The sequence below is a fragment of the Aphelocoma coerulescens genome, chromosome 2 (genome assembly GCF_041296385.1).
Source record: "Aphelocoma coerulescens isolate FSJ_1873_10779 chromosome 2, UR_Acoe_1.0, whole genome shotgun sequence".
Lineage (NCBI taxonomy): Eukaryota > Metazoa > Chordata > Aves > Passeriformes > Corvidae > Aphelocoma > Aphelocoma coerulescens.
In genome coordinates this window covers 77,715,847-77,733,763 of record NC_091015.1, presented here as the reverse complement: position 1 = coordinate 77,733,763, position 17,917 = coordinate 77,715,847, and the positions used below count along the sequence as shown (strand labels likewise).

Here is a 17,917-nt window from a genome sequence, read left to right as displayed (position 1 = left end):
GCACCAGTGCAGTGCAAACAGCACTGGAACCATCTGCTGTTTGAGAATGAGTACACCGTGCCAGTGGTAACATCTCCAGTCACACTATCTGCAGCAAGGAAATTTCCAGAACAAGACTTGCTATTTAAAAACTTCATGCTAATCAATCCACAGCCTCTGAGAGCAACAAAAAACCCTTGCAAGTAACTGATGATATAAACTCATCTGTTAAAGCATTGACCAAAGGTCAAATATCTTGCAATTTCCACCTCATGTTATTACAATTCCATGGTGTTTTGGGCTCTGTTTTTGAGTGGAATGGGATTATCCTCTCATCATTCTTTTGAAGTACTAAAAATTTCTCTAACAGTGCAGGGAGTTACAATTTTGATTAGAAGCCTAAGAGACCAAGGATGACTGACTTCAATGATTGCATTAGGAAGTTTTCCTCAAAACCACTAAGAGATATTCTTCTACACGTGATCTGTTCACTAGAAAGAATCAAGGTAGTAAGAAGAGTGGAGAACACAATCCTGTTTCCAAAATGGAAATAAACTCTTTGATTGCTCTGAAATACTGAAAAACTACAGCTCCAACAATTATCTGAACATTTTCAATGCTATCTGCAATGAACAAGGATAAAGCATTACTAGCAAACTGTGTACCAGGAAACCTAGGAAGTTTATTACTGAAACAAAATCAACACATGAGTGAAAGTAGTAGAAAATGTTTAAAAACAAACTAAGAATGCAGCCAGGCACACAGGTTTAGCTGTGCAGGCTAAGGGCCTGAGAAGGCGTTATTCTGTACGATGGCACAGGGTTCACTTGAGAAAGAGCCCAGTACAGGGTGCAGTAGGTCTGTACCTAAAGAATACGTTTTTTATTAACAGAAAATATTTTGCTTACCATGAAGTACCTTTTACTATACCATACTGGAAAGTCTTACTGCAAATTAGTCTTACTGCAACACACTGGCAAAAGGAACTAATGACTACTGATGCATTTTCATGCTGCTATGGCTAGAAAAGCAAGTTTCATTCTTCCCAACTCTACCCCACAAACTAATATTCATTTAAGTGTGTTTTGTAGTAGAAGAAACAGCCCTCACTACTGCTTCATCTGCCCCAACCTCAGCTTTTCAGTAATAATTTTCTTTTTATATTTTAAGAAATTTATGTGCATCAAATAAAATGATTTCTATTACATGAAAAATTAAAGGAGAACGAAAAAGAAAATTGAGTTTTAATTAGAAAACAGTTTACAGATGAATAATTTAAAAAATGGTTAAATTACTTCAGTTTTTCTAATTACAATTATTTCTGTTCTTTCAAATCAGTTATTAATTAAAATATTTATGTAACCATTTCCTTCTAAATTAAGTGTCTTTTCTTCTTTTTCCCAATTAAGTCTGATAATTTCTCATTCTGCTAATAGAAATACAATTTTCATTAAACTCTTTCACCCCGCTCCCCTCAAGAAGGGGGAGGGTGGATGGGGGAGGTGGGAGGGACAGTAATGAATGTGGTGTTCTTCCAAAGCACAATAAACATTTTCATTTTGCTACAGGCAAGACAGAAAAGGCTCAAGTGTTAGAATTGTCAAGGTCAGGCACTGGAAAACCCGGGAAAGGTTTACTATTCTACAGCACTTTAAAACTTTTTTTAGTAGAGAGATTTTTTTTTAGAGAGGTATTTTAATACATGAACCAACCCTCTCTTCTGGGTCGGTTTCCAGTCAGGAGAGCTACTGAACTTGGTTAAAAGCAAATACGAGACAGATATGCTGCAGAGGAAATAACTGATAGGAAATCAGAGCATGCAATCCTCAGGTCAGAAAACAATGATGTATTTTCCTCTCCACTACTGTGAATAAAGTAGAGCATTACCTGACAGAAACCAGGGTGTCTTTTAGGGGAAGAAGAAAGGAAAGTAGCTACATGACATCTTGTTATACCTTCCCCCCCACCAGGCCCTTGTGACTAATGTTTTTAGTTTCATGTGCTTAGAAACAATGTCATTGCTTACTATGCCTTTCTAGAACATCCTTACCTTTACATTTTAAAGGATACGTGTCTTTTCCTTTCTGTATTTCCCTATGAAGACAGGCTGAGACACTTGGGATTGTTCAGCCTGGAGAAGAGAAGGCTCTGGGGAGACCTACAGCACCTCACAGTACCTAAAGGGGGCCTGCACGAGAGCTATAGAGGGACTATTTACGAGGGCCTGTAGTGACAGGACAAGAGAAATGGCTTTAAACTGAAAGAGGGTTGCTTTAGATTAGATATTAGGAAGAAACTCTTTACTGCCAGAGTGGCGAGACAGATTGCCCAGAGAAGCTGTGTCAGCCTTGTCCCTGGAAGTGCTCAAGGCCAGGCTGGATGGGGCTTTTCAGCAAATAGGTCTAGTGCAAAGTGTCCCTGTGCATAGCAGGGGAGCTGGAACTAGATGGTCTTTGAAATTCCTTCCAACCTAAATGATTCTGTGATTCTATTTCAACTCCTCCATTTAGAACAGTGTTTGTTTCTGCACTAAAACATAGCACAGACTACATGCACAAGTTTACTTAACAGGCTCCTCACGGCTGAAACTGTGGCACAAGAAGAATCAGGAAGCTTTCAAATACATTCTACCAGTGAAGATCCATGCTACAGAAATCAGTCAGCACAAAGAACAGAAAAAAAGCCAGAGTAAGAATAATTCTCAAAAGCTCTGTCCTAAATAATAGAGTAGGATTACTTTGTTTTTATACAAAGGCCGTAAAAATATAATTTGCTCATACCTGTTACAGCGAGAAGGGCACCAAAGATTTTAATCAAAGCTAGAACAAAGGATATACCAAAATACCCAGTCAGGGAGAAAAGGAATGCATAACCGTAAGTCTGAACTGGATGCTGCAACAATAAAAAAGCCGGTTAGGAAAATATAAAACAAACCCTGAGGTACTGCAAAATGACATAAAACTACAGACTTTAATCAACTGAGCAATAATAAGCTGTTCAACAATGCATTCATGCAAAAATCCTTATTTAATTTTAGTTAAATAATGGAAAAATAATAATGAAATTATAAGCTCATAAATCTGGTCCTGTGATTTTGTTGCTTTTTAAAACCTTACCCTATCTTATACATCAAAGACTGGAAAAACTTGCTTACTGTATGAATTATACAAGTTAACCCGTTTACATGATGAAAATAGAACTTTAGAGAGAGAATTGGTGAGATTTTCTAAATCATACAGAGCAAGGTTTTCCAATGAGGCTCTTCATAGAAAAAGGGAAATCTTTACACCTACCTTTGAGCAAAATGTTACAGCAGGGCTTAATCCACTAGTGCATGTTAATCCAAATAAAATATACACAAACCCTATTGAATAGGAATACAAAACCTAGAATAGTGTAAGAGAAAATAATTACTAGGTGATACTATACAAAAGGACAAAATTAAATGCTTTCATATGCTTGGCCCTATTAATATGCTCAGCTTCTCAGAACTGAATTTGCAGCGTTTGATGATATTTTTACCAGGATTTATAGTTGATGTACAGTGAAAAGTCAACAATAAGTGTTAGACACATTCTTCCTATCCACAACAACATAAAAGAAGTTTGGAAAGCTAGTCAGTTAATAATATCCTGAGGTCAGTGTCAACTGTGGTAAATCCTTCAAGTTCAGGATTTCACAGCCTAAATAAAACTTCCCACAACTATGCAATTTAATAGTCTGAAGAACATGTTACACATTTCATTTTCTGCTACTTATCCAGCTCAGTAAAGATCCATATTACATCAAACGTGCAAAGGATAGCACAGAATCACCATGGGCTGCCAGAAGTGTCACATAAGTTTCATCTGTGTCACTTCAGTTCACACACATGGCACACATGCACCATGGTTATAGCATGCAGGATTTTCAAAAATGACCAGCTCAGTGGTCAGAACACTCAGGAGACAGGCAAGCTCTTTATTTTGTCTGCACCCTTATTCAGTTCACAGCTTCACTGAGCAACAAAACAACCATCATCTATTTTTTCCATGTTGAGTCAACAGAGCAGAAGCTGGAACTGCCCATTCGCCCATCCATCTGTCCCTCCGTCCGTCCATCCATCCTGCCATGCAGCAGGAGGCATTCAGCTGTTTGGGCAACATTTAGTAGCCTTTTCTTGTGAAACAGGGAATGAGACAACAGAACTAGTCTACACAATACTGGCTAGAACATGCTGATGTACTATGCTTTCAAAACGCAATGTCTTGTTATAATATCTCAGTTGTTGGGGAAAATCTATTAAGAATTGATAGCAATTCCATGAGACAACAGACCACTTATCACTGCTCTATAATAAAGAAGGATGAACGCATGTTTAAAGAGCAGACCTGCTCTCAAACACTTAAAAACCGATGACCTGATCCTCAGAGCTTTTACTTGACACTGTTCATACACACAGAAGTCAGTCTCTAGTTCTTCACTTGCCTCTGCATCCAGCTTGTCTCCCTAAGTACCCAAAGACCTCACTTTTCATGACCAGGAATAAGCACCACATTGCTATTTCCTTGTTTGGCAGTGTAATATAAGTCACTTCCATAGAATGATACATACGGCAAAAATCAGGTATAACCTTCCAGAACAGAGGTTACTATGTCAGCCACAAGACATCTTTTCACTTTTCACAACTGCTTAAATCCAGTGCAATTCCCAAATTTGACAGAGTAAGAGAGATCCTGTAGATGACAGTTCCTTTATTATTCAATTTTATTTCGATCACTGTCCACTAAACATGATCTCCAAGTCAGATTCAATTTTTACCCAAGTCTCAAGTATAGAAAATTATTTCCAAAATTCTGCTTGTACTTCTGCACCAAATTCTCTTAACAAAATCCTGAAATGTAATGTCAAAACCACAAACAAGACCTTTATACCCTAAACCGCTACACTTGTAGCTCAAACTTCTTGAGCCATCCTAAATCACTTCTAGCATTAAATGAAGACTCTTCTAACTTTTTCTCCATTTATGAAACCATTCTCATGAGAAACTAGATTTTTCTAGTTAAATGTCAAATACATGCCAAATATAAAAAATAAATTTCAGTACCTTTTTACCTGTGTCTTATTTATATTATACCTTTTATAGTAAAAGATTTACTTGTATTTACTCAACTTCAGAGAAAAATAGGCCAAATTTAAACAAGTTTTGTCTAAAAAGAAAAATAACCTCAAACCATATGAACAGATAATCCACATTCCAAGTATATAAAAAATAGTCAACAAGACTTCTTCAAAACTCTGTATTTCACTGAATCAGGAACAAAAATATTCACCCACTGTGAAAGTCAGTTTTATTGATTTCAAAAGATTTAAAAAAACCTGCCTCCCAAGTGCTAGCACACTCTAGAATATAAAGTATAGCAAGTAAGAAAAGCAACATGTTCCATGTAACACATGTTCAACTATATCAGAAGAACAGTGTGTATTTTTCAGAGATTAAGTGCATGATCGTACAAAAACCACTACATTGATCTCAGGCCTGCAGGTAGACAAAGGAATTGTTGCTAGAAATGAGTGTTTCTGTAGCTGCAATATACATTTGGAGCTGCACACAGAAAGCAGCACCCTTGCAAGATTAAAAACTGAAACAGAAAAATCAGCAGAAGTCCTCAAACAGAAAACCCAAGAACAGTACACTAAGAGCTTTTCCTTTCATAAGCAAGAGAAAAGCACATTAAGTTCCATGTTTTGTCAATGTAGGCCATACCTATGATAACATATGTTCTTTTAAAATTGCAAATGTGGTATTTACCATTTCTGAATTAGAACCATTGTGCAACTTCATAGCTTTTTCTTGTACATTTCCTATAACGGCATCTGCACAGAGGGCAAGGGATATTAGGACCACCCCTATTAAAACAAACAAAAAAACCCCTCTTTAGAATATTCACCAACGAAGTAGTGGCAAAAACCCCAGGAACAGAAAAATAATAACATCCCCCCCAACATATTCTAAATGTCAGCAAAAACATTTCAAGACACTAGTAGAAAGCAGTGCCTACCTCCACTCTCCCTCCACCAATTAACCCCTGAACACTCTGTGTCTCTAAGCTTGATGGGAACATCTGGACACTGCTATAAAGAAGGCAGCTGTAGTTTTTGTAGTAACAATAGTGACAGAATATCAGTTGCAGTTACTTAATGAAGATAAATAACCAGAGAACATACTCTTTTTGAGCAGTTAATCCCACATTATTTTTTTCCTGACAAAGGCAAACATAAATGTTAGATGTAACAGTAAAACAAATGCAAGAGGACTCATAGCAGAAATCCTTCATTACTGAAACATTAATTAAAAAAACTACTGTGCAGGGAAAAACCCCATGGTTTTAGGTTATCATATATGCCCACAACAAAGTCACTACACAGTCAATAACATAATCAGTTTTCCAGTAACAAAAACTAGTAACTCTAGTTACATCAGTCACAATTCATTTCCCAACCTTTCTAAACTTTCATGACTGTTGTATTTAATGATCAACACAGGTTGAAATACACTTTTCCTAAGTATACAACATTACAGAAGATACTAATCATCAAAATGCAAATCAAAATCTGCTCTAGTCTTGGTTCCTTAAAAGATCATGTCAGGAGGAAACTAGAAACAAGCAGTGTTTTATTTCCTTAATCCTGTGTTCTTACAATCAGAGGTGGAAGATTTAACATTTTTAAGGCCCATGAAGTTTAAGGTGGTATTTTCTTGGCAAGCTTCTGAATGTATATGAGCTTCTAAACCAGTGTTTTTTAGCTTGGGAACCATTTCCTTTCCATGGCCAGACTTTCCAGGTTTCTTCCTCATTCAAAGTTATCAGGCATTGGAAAAGGTACAACTCAATGGAAAAGACATGATAACATGAATAATATTGGTAATGCTAAAAATATAGGTATCTCATCTGCATGGATTCAGCTCTGGTCAAAGGATATAATAACAGCTCCAGCTCAGCAATTTCACTCTGCAAAGTGATGGATGCATGTCTCCATGGACATTCTCCATCATGATTGTTCCAGCCTTGCTTAATGGCCCAGGTACGCCACTGGACAAATACATGGTTCAGCACTGGACTGAGATGAAAAGGTTACCTGGAATCTGAAGCGCCAGTTCACATGGAGAGGAGAAATGTGAGGACAAGACAAATGTTAATCTTACTCCCATTACACAGTTTGGAGTGTGAGGAGAATTGTTCCACTCATTCTGGCAGCACTGAGCAGAAGCAGCAGCAGCAGCAGCGCCATGAATGAGGCCAGCAATGCTGTGTTGCATATAAAGCATGAGCAAAAACAACCGGGAAATTGGTCCCAAATTAGTTCTGAAAGAAATCTGCATGGAAACAGTTCTACACAAGTCATGGGAAATAACTAAGGAATTCAATTATCCTTTGTCATTTGAGAAAGAAATTCAACTAAGTTTTTAAATCCAAGCAGGTTAAAATCCTTGCTTTGCTTCTGATTTTAGACAGAATTAAAAGGTTAAAATGTGAGAACTCCACCTAGAAACTACAGCAAATCTGACTGAGATCATCAGTTAATATAAAGTAAATGGTTCTGAGATGGAAAAAGACTTAAAATTTAACTAGAAAATACAACTAATCTTTTTAAGTTTTAAAATGGTCCAACTGAATTTTAAAATATTTATTTTAATATATATATATACTGGGATAAGTCTTGAGAATCCATGAGACATTTCAACCAAAAGGGTGCAGTTTCCAGAAATTTTAGGAACCTAAGAACTTACACTTTGAATAAAGGTCTCTTCTGCCACTGACAGAGCTCTGCTAGTGCACAACCACAGTGAAACTTGCATTTTCAGTACAATACCTGAAGGCACTCCACCAAAAACTCAGAACTTCTATGGAATGCTTATTGTAGGAAAAAACAAGCATATTCTTAAACTCTAAAATGTAATATATCTTTACCTGTCAAGTTGAAGTTTGGTGCAACTGTGCTGTCAGCTAAAGTAAACCATATTAATCCTAGACTCATACATAGGGCAGCAGACACATCTACAATATTGTAACGTTTTCCTACAAAATACAAACAGCAAGAATGGACTGTTAGCACTCTCAGAATGTCATGTTTATCCTGTTTAACAGACTAGAAGGCAAAGGAAACATTGTTACAATGTCAATGTCATTCTTTTACTTAAACAGAAGACTTAATGTCCTGGTCTTTCACAACCCGACTTAAGTTTCTTCTACAACAGGCGTTCCTGCCATGGCGGAGGACCCTATGGAAGCTCCTTTCCCTAATGGGAAATATCTGATTCTTGTGGTCAGCTTTGGTTTGACTCCTACTAAGACAAAGCACATCCTCCCTGACAAAGCATTCTCTTAACAACTTCAGGACCACTTAGATGTTTTCTTAATACTCTTCCCTCATACAAGACATTTTGGCTGCCTTCACTGATCAGAAAAATGTCAATTCCAAACACTAACAGACAACTTTGGCACTCGGTGAACCCTACACTGTCTTACAGGTTGTGGAGGGGAATGGAGAAAGAAAGGATGGACATGAAAAAGCAGGACTTAGTATATCTTGTTTGAAATAACACATTCCTTGCTCAGAAGCTGAACTTTGAACACGAACTTCCAAGGGAACTGTTTTGAACTGAATTTTTTAAACAATAATATTAAAAAATAAATAGCTTCTGAGACTGCAACACTAAAACAACACAGTAAAAAAGTTTCACAGAGATTTAAGAAAATACCAGTCACTTTGCATTAAAATGATAAAAAATTACTCCTAATAAAAGGTAAATACTGTGCAGGCATGTGTAAATATAAAGTTGTAATCTCCTCTGAAAATTCAGCTGTTTTTCAACCAGAAGGCCAGAATTACCTACAGAAGCAGAAATACAGCATTCTAGATTTTGTTCCGTAACACTTGTCCATGTAAAGCTTTAGTGACTGAATTTTTGTGTATGGAACAAACAAACTTTTATAAAATACTTAAGGCTTCTAAATCCAGAAATACCAGAGTATATTTATTCACATAACTATAACCTTTATCTGTTTTTCTCCAGATTACATTTTCTCTTCTGGGAATATGAACTATGACTTTAGGACTAGCCAAAGACATGCAAAATCAGGTGTATTGCTGATTAAATATTCAATCAAAATTTAGGAATTGATCTTTTCAAACAAGAGCAGGGATTTTATCAACAAATCATGGTTGGATTTTTTTTTCCATTTCAAGTTTTCCATTTCAATATTGAAATTGTTTCATTTATAAAGGGATTTATTTTAGAAAACAAACTTACTTTTCTTAAAAATTAAGAAAGCTTGTGTAAAAATAAAGTTTTGCAACTGACATGTAGAATGTTTTTGCCCATATTTTCTATTGATCTAATCATATTTGTACATTTTCTCAGAAGATGCTTCAGAAATTCCCATTTTTCCTCCTATAGGAAAAATTCTACCAGTGGAATTTTAAAAAGTACAGGATTCTGTATACAACTGCCTCCCAAAGAAACAGTAATAAAAACATCTAATAGCAAGACTAACACTTACCTTGTATAAAAACCCCACCTATCATAACTGGAATCAGCTTACAGCACTTGAAGATGACTTGAGTAGGGTAATTCAGATATCCTAAAGACGTATTTGACAAACCCATAGTTCCCACTGTCAAAAATGCTATTATCATGTAGGTTTTGCCAGGAATTCTACAAAACATAAACATACAAACCTTTGCATTACAGATTCATCTAGAGGAGATTTAGCTTGGAAATTGAGGTAAAGAAATACTTTTGTAATACAACTTCAACATCTTTCTCACTGAATTTCACTCTATAGAAATTTAAAAATGCACATAAATGTCTGATTTCATATTTCATTTCTTTCAATTACTCCAAATAAACAGTACAAATACAAGACAATAAAAACTTTATGGCTCATGAAGCATTCAAGCAGTAATTCTTTAACCTCCTTCTGAGAAGGTATGCTATTTACACAAGAATCAAGACCAAGGTTTCAGATAATTTGTCAAAGGAAACATGAAAGATTGGTATACCAAGATATCCTGGTTCTTAGTTCTGTCACAGGTCACTGTGACAACTTCTCTGGTGAAGTTTTCACATGAACCTTGACATTTTTAAAATTAAGAAAGTTAAAAAAAGTACCATTGTTTTATGAAACTCAACGAAACTAAGGGAGCAGTGATTCAGATACCATGAACAGAGGGGCTCGTTGAACATTTTCAGATGTTTTGTTCACAATCTGATGAAATTAACACCTGATGATCCAACAGTAACTTTTGTGCTCACTTTGTGATTTCTTTACAGTTATTGCTGCGCATATGTTCGGCTATTTTTCATGCATGCTCAGAACCATGCTAAGAACATAAGGAGCTGTCTTGCTGTAATTCCGTTTTATCTGTAACTCATTATGTGGTGTACACATGCTCTGAGGCATGCAAGAAAAATTTAAAGGTTAAGAAACATAGATTACTGCATGTCTACAAGATGACTAAGTTATAGAAAATAAAATGTAAAATATATTTCAGACCTACATTTCCAACAAAACTTACTTGAAGGGTCATGCTCTGTAAGCATCCAACTGGTAGTAAAAACCTGTAAATACTAGTACAGAACACCCCAAAGGTAATTGTTCAATATTATCTGATGCATCTCAAAAAGTCAGGTAACTCGAAATATAAGCTGCCAGTGTTTAAAATAAAAGGAATAATTTATCAAAGTTGTGTTGTTTGGCTAAAAGAGAATTTTATAATCTAAAACCAGTACATGCAAAATCATCCAAGGTTGACGTCAGGTAAGGAAAACTAGTTATGTTCAACTAGAATATAAGGCAATTTTAAAATTCATAACACCATGACAGCCTCAATTCAAGTTTCCGGAGTGCCTCAATATACACTTTGCAGAGGCTATAGATGGGTAGGAAGCTGCAGAATGGCTACATTGAGTCAGAAAAGATCTCATTTCCACAAATGGGAGATCAAAAATCTCCTTGGTCAACTGCAGAGAAAACAGAACAGTTTTGTGGCAGAGTGTTATGAGTCTCATATAAAAACCACAAAACTTTAGCACATCCTTTGGAGCAAATCCACTCAGCCACACAGCAAGCAGAGAGCAGACCTCTGACACTCCCCAAGATGCACAGCATGTTAGAGGAACCCCTTGGTGAGGAGGTGCCAATATTTGAGGAAAATGGCTTCAGGTGCTGTGAAGTGCATTAGCTCTATTCTAGATGTGTGAATCCCAAGCAACACATACATGAGTCAGTCTCTATCAGCCAGCTTAAGGATACAATATGTTCTGTAAGTGGGACAAAGTGACAGCAGAGTCAATAAAATTACTTACAGCTCTGAAATCTAAGTGGGTACTTCTAAAACATTCTCTACATCACTCAGAAATTCACTTTCTTTCATCTATGGAACTGCTAGCAATGCCTCACAGTACTCACATTCAAAAAGTAGAAGTTAAATTTACCATAAGTATCAAATACTTCTAATTTCATGGACAGTGGGTAAAATGCTTGGAAAAACACATACCTTCTTCTTTTGTCCTGAATCAACTGCAATTCTATTAGTCCAAAAATGGAATAAAATCCAAATTGCACTAAAGTGAGGTACCAACCAAAAGGTTTAAAACCTTCCACTGAAAATATCAATTCCTATAAAAACAAAAACCCACCAAAGTCATGTACATACACCAAAATATTAAATGGACAAAAAAATCAACAGACCTTTTTCCTTCATGTACATGCAAATCTAGCCTTTGCAGATGCTGGTTATTAACTATAATTTATCTGCCATATGTAACTTGAAAAGTATTGAAAAAGAAAAGACAATTCAGGTTCTCCAAAATGAAAGAAGAAAATTTACTGTTGTTGTAAATACACAGAAATTAATGGATCAATTCATCAGGGGAATACATTTGATCCATTAGTAATTATCTCAAATTAGAGATGGCTTCCTGTCTGCTTTTTGCTGGTTTTCAGTTCACTTACTTCAGATGACTGTTTTTATTCAGATTTTATAAATATCTCAGGATACATTTAATACAAATTTTCTCTGACAAACATCCTTACTGATAATTTTCAGCTCTTGGGAATGCACGCCTAATATTTTGAGTGCCTACATTAAATAGCACTTGTAAGTTCATGAATTTGCTCGCTGTAGGAACATTTTAAAACAGAGCAATTTGTTAAGGAAAAATACATACACTGCATAAAGACTTATGTAAGTGTGTCAGTTATAGAAACAAAAGGGCACATAGCATTTTCCTTTTTGAGATTCTGCTTTTAATCCCTGATAATGTTGTCTAAGTCTTTGGAGTAACTTTACATTAACAAACTTCTCAGCTGCTTTTCAAAACTGCATTGGAAACATGATTTTTAATTATCAAGTTTTTAAATCACTGCTTTATTGAGAATACTCAGTGAACTTAAAAATCACTGAGAAAAGGGAACAGAAATGTAGTTGCTGAAGATAAAAGAGAAAAGATTAGCAGAATGATAAATGTTTAACTAAAATGGTATAAACATTATGCTTCTGTTTAACAAACTACCACAGTACATGTTTCAGCTCTGTCCTGCGAGCAAAGAGAAAAATAAATGTACAGCACTCATGGAACAACTTAGGGAGATCTAAAGGTTTCATCATCAATGAAGACCTTGCTATATCTTGCACACAGAAGTAAAAGATCAAGTTATGAAAGTCCAAGTGATCTAAACTTTGCAGGCACATGAACTATAATGGAAACTTAGATTATACATTACTTGCTGTTCTTGAATACTAAAAGGCTGACTTTGCCATAAATATCTAGTTTAAACATCTATACACACTAAAATACACACAATATTGTTATGCTATTGAAAAAGAAAAGGGGTAGGAGGAATTGGCCCAAGACACAAGTTCATAGCATTTACCTGTAAATATCCATAGATTAGATAAAACATAAAAACTCCAAAAACACAGATGAAAAATTGAGTAGGTTTGCTAAATTTGCTGAGATTCATGCCAAGAACTACAACATCATCTACTGATTTGATATGGGGAGACATAGCTTGAGATTTGGAAGGTACACTGATGGAAATGTATTTTCTTGATGAAGTGAATTTCAGATCCATGGCTCCTGGTTCGCTGCATTCGGTGCTATTGTTGTCTTCTGTCGGCTTTTCTCTTTCTGGGTGGTTTTTGTTTGAAAGCTGAAAGAAATGCTAAAGTCAGATAGGAGATAGTATACAGCCTTCCAACAACAACAATAAATGAATGTGACACTTATAGGGAAAATATAAAGGTTTCAGAGTTTTGTTGAATCGTTTTTATTCACATATTTTACTTGTCTTTTCTGATGTCCAAAGTTAACATCAGTTAACTTTGTGAACACCAAAGTTAACACCAAGGCCATCAACACTTTATGAAAGCACTTTTGCTTCATGTGGGAAGTAGAATTGCTACACTCTACAAAGCAAACAAACCAACGAATCAACCCCAGAACATCAGCAATAGAAAAGCAGCTTGAGTTTGTCAACAGCTCTAACTAGTCCTATCCATGTACTCAAAGGACTGACTGGGAGAGAAATGATCTCCCTGACAAACTCACAGTGAAAGAACTGGTTTTGAAGCACTGTGGTTCTGCCTGCTTTGCTTCATCTTCACAGCAAAATACACCAGACTAGTCCACAACATGGGAAGCCTTGCTAAAACTACAGATTTGAGCCTATGACCAGTTACAGGCATGAAGTGGAAGAAGTTTTCCTCTCATCTTCACAATTACTCACTATTTCTTGCATACTTTTGCAGAAAAGAACATGGAGATGGAAAGAAGCAGGCTGAGAAGCCAGTCTCAAAAATCAGACTGTTTATCTGATGAGGTCTATGATACAGCAATCTCTTTAATATTTATCACATGCAGCTATTTCTACATGCAACAGAAAACAAAACTGGATGACTCAAGCCTAGAGAAGGAATTTAGCATCTTAGTAGACCGAGATGCAATTAATTCTGTTCTCCAGCTCAGCAGACAGTAAATATGATGTTTGAGGGGTTTTTTTAAGATAAAACACACTGGTCAGACAATTGTCCCAAGACTTTTAAGTGTAGGTCAATATCAAGTTCAGTGAGCAGTCAGTAATTAAACTGTCTCAGCTTTTTAGTGGTTTGTTTTTCCCAGCTCAAGAATAATGCACCTCATCACACATGTATAAAAAAATGCTTTCCCCATTGTTTTTAAATGGAAAATGTCCTAGTGTATTAACACAAGATCATGCAGTAAATGTAGTCTGCAAGAACGCTGGCAATTTATTATACAATATATTATACAATACCAGAAATTACAAGTCTAGCTGAGAAATGAAGTTTTAGTATGAAGCTTGCAATGTGCTTATGTTTCCTTTTTTCATATGATCTACTATCAGGTTGGTACAAGACTCCTACTGGAGTTCTGAAAGGACATCTTGGGGAGCTGAAAACGAGTTTAGGGACCATAATAATTACTTGTGCTTAAATTCATACCTCTTCAGCTGAAGATCAAAAGTGAGAGGTAGAAAGTTTACCCCTGTGGATTTTTAGCTAATCCCAACATGAATGACCATAAAAAAAAAGAAAAAAAGTTTTAGACTATTTTTAGTAAAACCAGAAAAGCACTAATGTCAGAAAATGAGGCATGAGTGAGCCTTCACATACAATATCATACAGTTCTGATCACCCTCAAAGAAAGATTGAAATAACAATGGCAAAAAAGGGCTATCAGGATGAAGAAACAGGTTGCCCATCTTAGGAGCTGAAATAAGATGAAAGCATAACCTGTCTAGCCTAACAAAACCCCAATGAAAAGAAAGTAGACCTGCTTTCAATAAAAGTATGGAGTACCACTAAGGAGAAAAAAATAGTTCTAATTTTAAAGATAGAAGAATGAGAGCAAGTGGGTATGAAGTGATCATGAACAAATTTACCCTTTCCATCTCTAGACTATCTGTATTCTAGAGCAGCCTAAAAATGAAAGAAGGAACAACTGAACAGTTTTTTTCAAGGTGAAGCTTATAAAAGCCATTGTGCAAGGCTTTTGAGATTGGGCATGATAAAGAGCAGTCCTCTTTAATCCCATGTTTATAGCATCCCACCACTAAGCTGCCTGCAAAAGATGCTTGGGGACTTGATCACTAAACCCAGGATATGAACTATTACTCTCCCGAAAAGAATTGCATGCAAAGTCAGGACTTCCAAGTTCAAGCCCAACGATTAAATCAGCATGAAGGAAAATCAATGTAGTTCGGAACCTCTCCCTTGGTGGCATCTCAGCTGAACTTGTATTTTTGTCAATGCCTGTTCAGATCTTTCCTGTCCAGTGAATGCTTCCTCTTACATGCACCCAGTATTTGTTAATGTCACAGTTTCTTGGTGGAACAAGTGCTGCAGGAGCAATCTTGAGTCTCATTTTTCAGCTAAGTGGGAACAGTATGACATATTCTCAGAAGAAGACATGGCCATGTACTGTCATGGGTGCTTCAAAAATCCAAAACCTGAGAGTTTTAGTGATTGCTGAGAGAGCTTGCACAGCATCAAAGCCTTTTCTCCTTCTCCCTCTGCCCAGCCCTGCAGTGAACAGACTGGGGTGTGGGCTGCAGGCTGGGAGGGGGCACAACCTGACAGATGACCTGAACTAACCAGAGATACTCCACGAAGTGCCATGGACAGCAACAAAAAGTAAGGGGGGGTGGGGGGAGTTCAGTGAGGTTAGCCAGCTTTTGCTCAGGAACTGGGTGGACATTGATCTACCTGTGGGAGAAGTGATCATCTTTACATCACCTCTTTTGGTGTGCTTCTTTTTTTCCATTTCTCCACTTCTTAAATAATTTTTATCTTGACCCACAAATTTTCTTTTTTACTCTCCTTTCCTCTTCCCCAATCCCTCTGAAGGTAGTGAGGAAAGTGAGCAAGTGGCTGTGTAGTGCTGAGCTGCCTACCAGCATTAAACCACACAATTAACATAATCTTCAATTTTCAACTATTTCTATGCAAAGTATTTCCTCAGGAACACCATCAGATTTTACAATCTGTCCATTTAATTTTTTTGCAGATTACCAAATCTCTCATGAAAGTAGTAAGGAACAACACTGATTACTCCAGACACACCCACGACCACCCATAAACCTATGATACATGGTAATTGTTTTTCTCTACATCCTTCAAGGAACATTATGTAACAGCTGAAGAAACTGTACATGTATGTATACATTTGAAACAGTCTCCTCCAAGTAATTTCACTAGCAACAGTGACAGAACTCTTCTGGAATTCCCTGTGGCTTCTCAAACTGCTATTTTTTTAAGTATGAAAACTGCTATTCCTCCTCCTCTCATCAAAATCCCTCAAGAAACTAATTCACCTCTTGAACGAACATACCGCAAAAATCTGTTTGATGAAGAGTTAAGAGCTGTCCTGATTTGTGTAAAATACCCGTTTCCCTCTTTTCTTTTTCCTCCTATGTGTAAAAGTGCAAACAACACATTCTTTAGATCAAAGATTTCCTGTTTCTTCCCCTTTAAAGAAAAGTCCCTTGCAGATCAGTACTTTAACCGACCACACAAAACAGAGATCACATGAAGGAGAAACAAATGAACAAGTGAGGACAAAAGCAAAATTTCTTTGGTCTCCAAAAAGTTAACGACTTGTACTAAGCATGGGAAAAACATGAAGGAGCTTGAGCCTTGGTTGGCCAAGGGATTTTAACACTGAAGAACATCTGTTAAACCCATTATTTTGGCAGAAACTAGCATCTTAGTACACTCAGAAAAACTGTTCGTCTGAGACACACAAGGCAAGCTCCACGTTGGCCTTGGCCATAATCCTCTGGAGGCTATGCCAGAAATGCTTGGTGGCAGGACAGCAGCTGGCACCACAACAGGGATGCGTCAGGTAAAGTCCATCTGTGGGAAACCTGAGCAGGTACTTCGCTTGACGGTACCTGGGTCCTGCCCTTGAGACAAAAGAGGGAAGGGGCATAGGGTTCAGCATGATCCCTGAGACTTCCTTCCTGCCCACTCGCCTGCGCCAGGTGTGTCCCTTCCCGAGCACCTGGCAGCTGTCCGGGGCAGGGCTGGCACGGAGGCTTTCCCCCCCAGCTGCCACAGGCCGCCATTCCCCGCCCTTCCCCCGGGAAAGGGAGCGCCTCGCTGCCCACGGGCCTCGCGGGACACCGCCTCCTCGGGCCGGCCGAAACCCTCCCGACACTCAGTGTCAGCCTCCTCCCGCTCCAGATCCTGCCCCCGACGCCCCTCACCGTCGTGCCCATGGCCCCTTGGTGCCGGGCGACGCTTCCCAGGAAGCGACCCCGCCTCCTTCCCACTCGCCCCCCGTCCCTGAGGGCGGGAGGAAAGGAGGGAGGAGCTGCCCCGCCCCCGTACCTGTCCGGCGGGCGAGGAGGGGCACGGCGGCTCCAGCCAGCCGCCCGCCGCCAGCGCGTCCCGCCCGCCCGCCGGGATCGCTCCCTCCTGCGGCCCCGCGCCGGCGGAAGTGGCGGCCGCGATGCGTCAGGGGCCGGCGCGAGCAGCGAGCGCATCGAGACGGCGCCGCTCGCCAGCTCGGCGTTCCGCTAGCCGGCCTGAGGCGGGCGGAGACGGCGCCCTCCAGCCGCGAGCGTTGTGGGCGGGGCCTCGGTGCCAAGGACCGCCCACCGCGCCTGAGGGGCGGGGCGGGGCCGGGGCGGGGCGGGGGCCGGGGCAGCGCTGCCCGCTCCCGGTTCCCGGGCGCCAGAGGCTTCCCCGCCTGTCTCTGGGGGAGACCGGGGAGATCACAGAATCACAGAATCGTTAGGGTTGGAAGGGAGCTCTGGAGATCAGCCAGTCCAACCCCCTTGACGAGGCAGGGTGACCTAGAGCAGGTGACACGTCCAGGAGGGTTTGGAATGTCTCCCGAGAGGGAGACTCCACGACCTCCCTGGGC

At 38.6% G+C, this 17,917-nt stretch overlaps 1 protein-coding gene across 6 annotated transcripts in view; it reads right to left on the bottom strand.

Moving 5' to 3' along the window:
• Positions 1-17,499, bottom strand: part of SLC35B3 (solute carrier family 35 member B3) — a 47,324-nt gene extending 29,825 nt beyond the window's left edge. For 4 of the 6 annotated variants that reach the window (XR_011149148.1, XM_069008140.1, XM_069008138.1 and 1 more), the window contains exons 1-8: positions 17,256-17,333; positions 12,903-13,181; positions 11,524-11,645; positions 9,525-9,679; positions 7,932-8,039; positions 5,771-5,868; positions 3,273-3,365; positions 2,760-2,871 (exon numbers count right to left, since the gene is read on the bottom strand). Coding sequence is in view for 5 of the 6 variants with exons in the window: in XM_069008140.1 (XP_068864241.1) it covers positions 2,760-2,871; positions 3,273-3,365; positions 5,771-5,868; positions 7,932-8,039; positions 9,525-9,679; positions 11,524-11,645; positions 12,903-13,181; positions 17,256-17,267 (979 nt within the window). In the remaining variant the exon portion in view is untranslated. Of the gene's footprint in view, positions 1-2,759; positions 2,872-3,272; positions 3,366-5,770; positions 5,869-7,931; positions 8,040-9,524; positions 9,680-11,523; positions 11,646-12,902; positions 13,182-17,255; positions 17,334-17,379 lie in introns of those variants that run through there. The other 2 variants (XM_069008142.1, XM_069008141.1) reach the window with 2 other exon arrangements.
• Between the last annotated feature and the right edge of the window lie 418 nt (positions 17,500-17,917).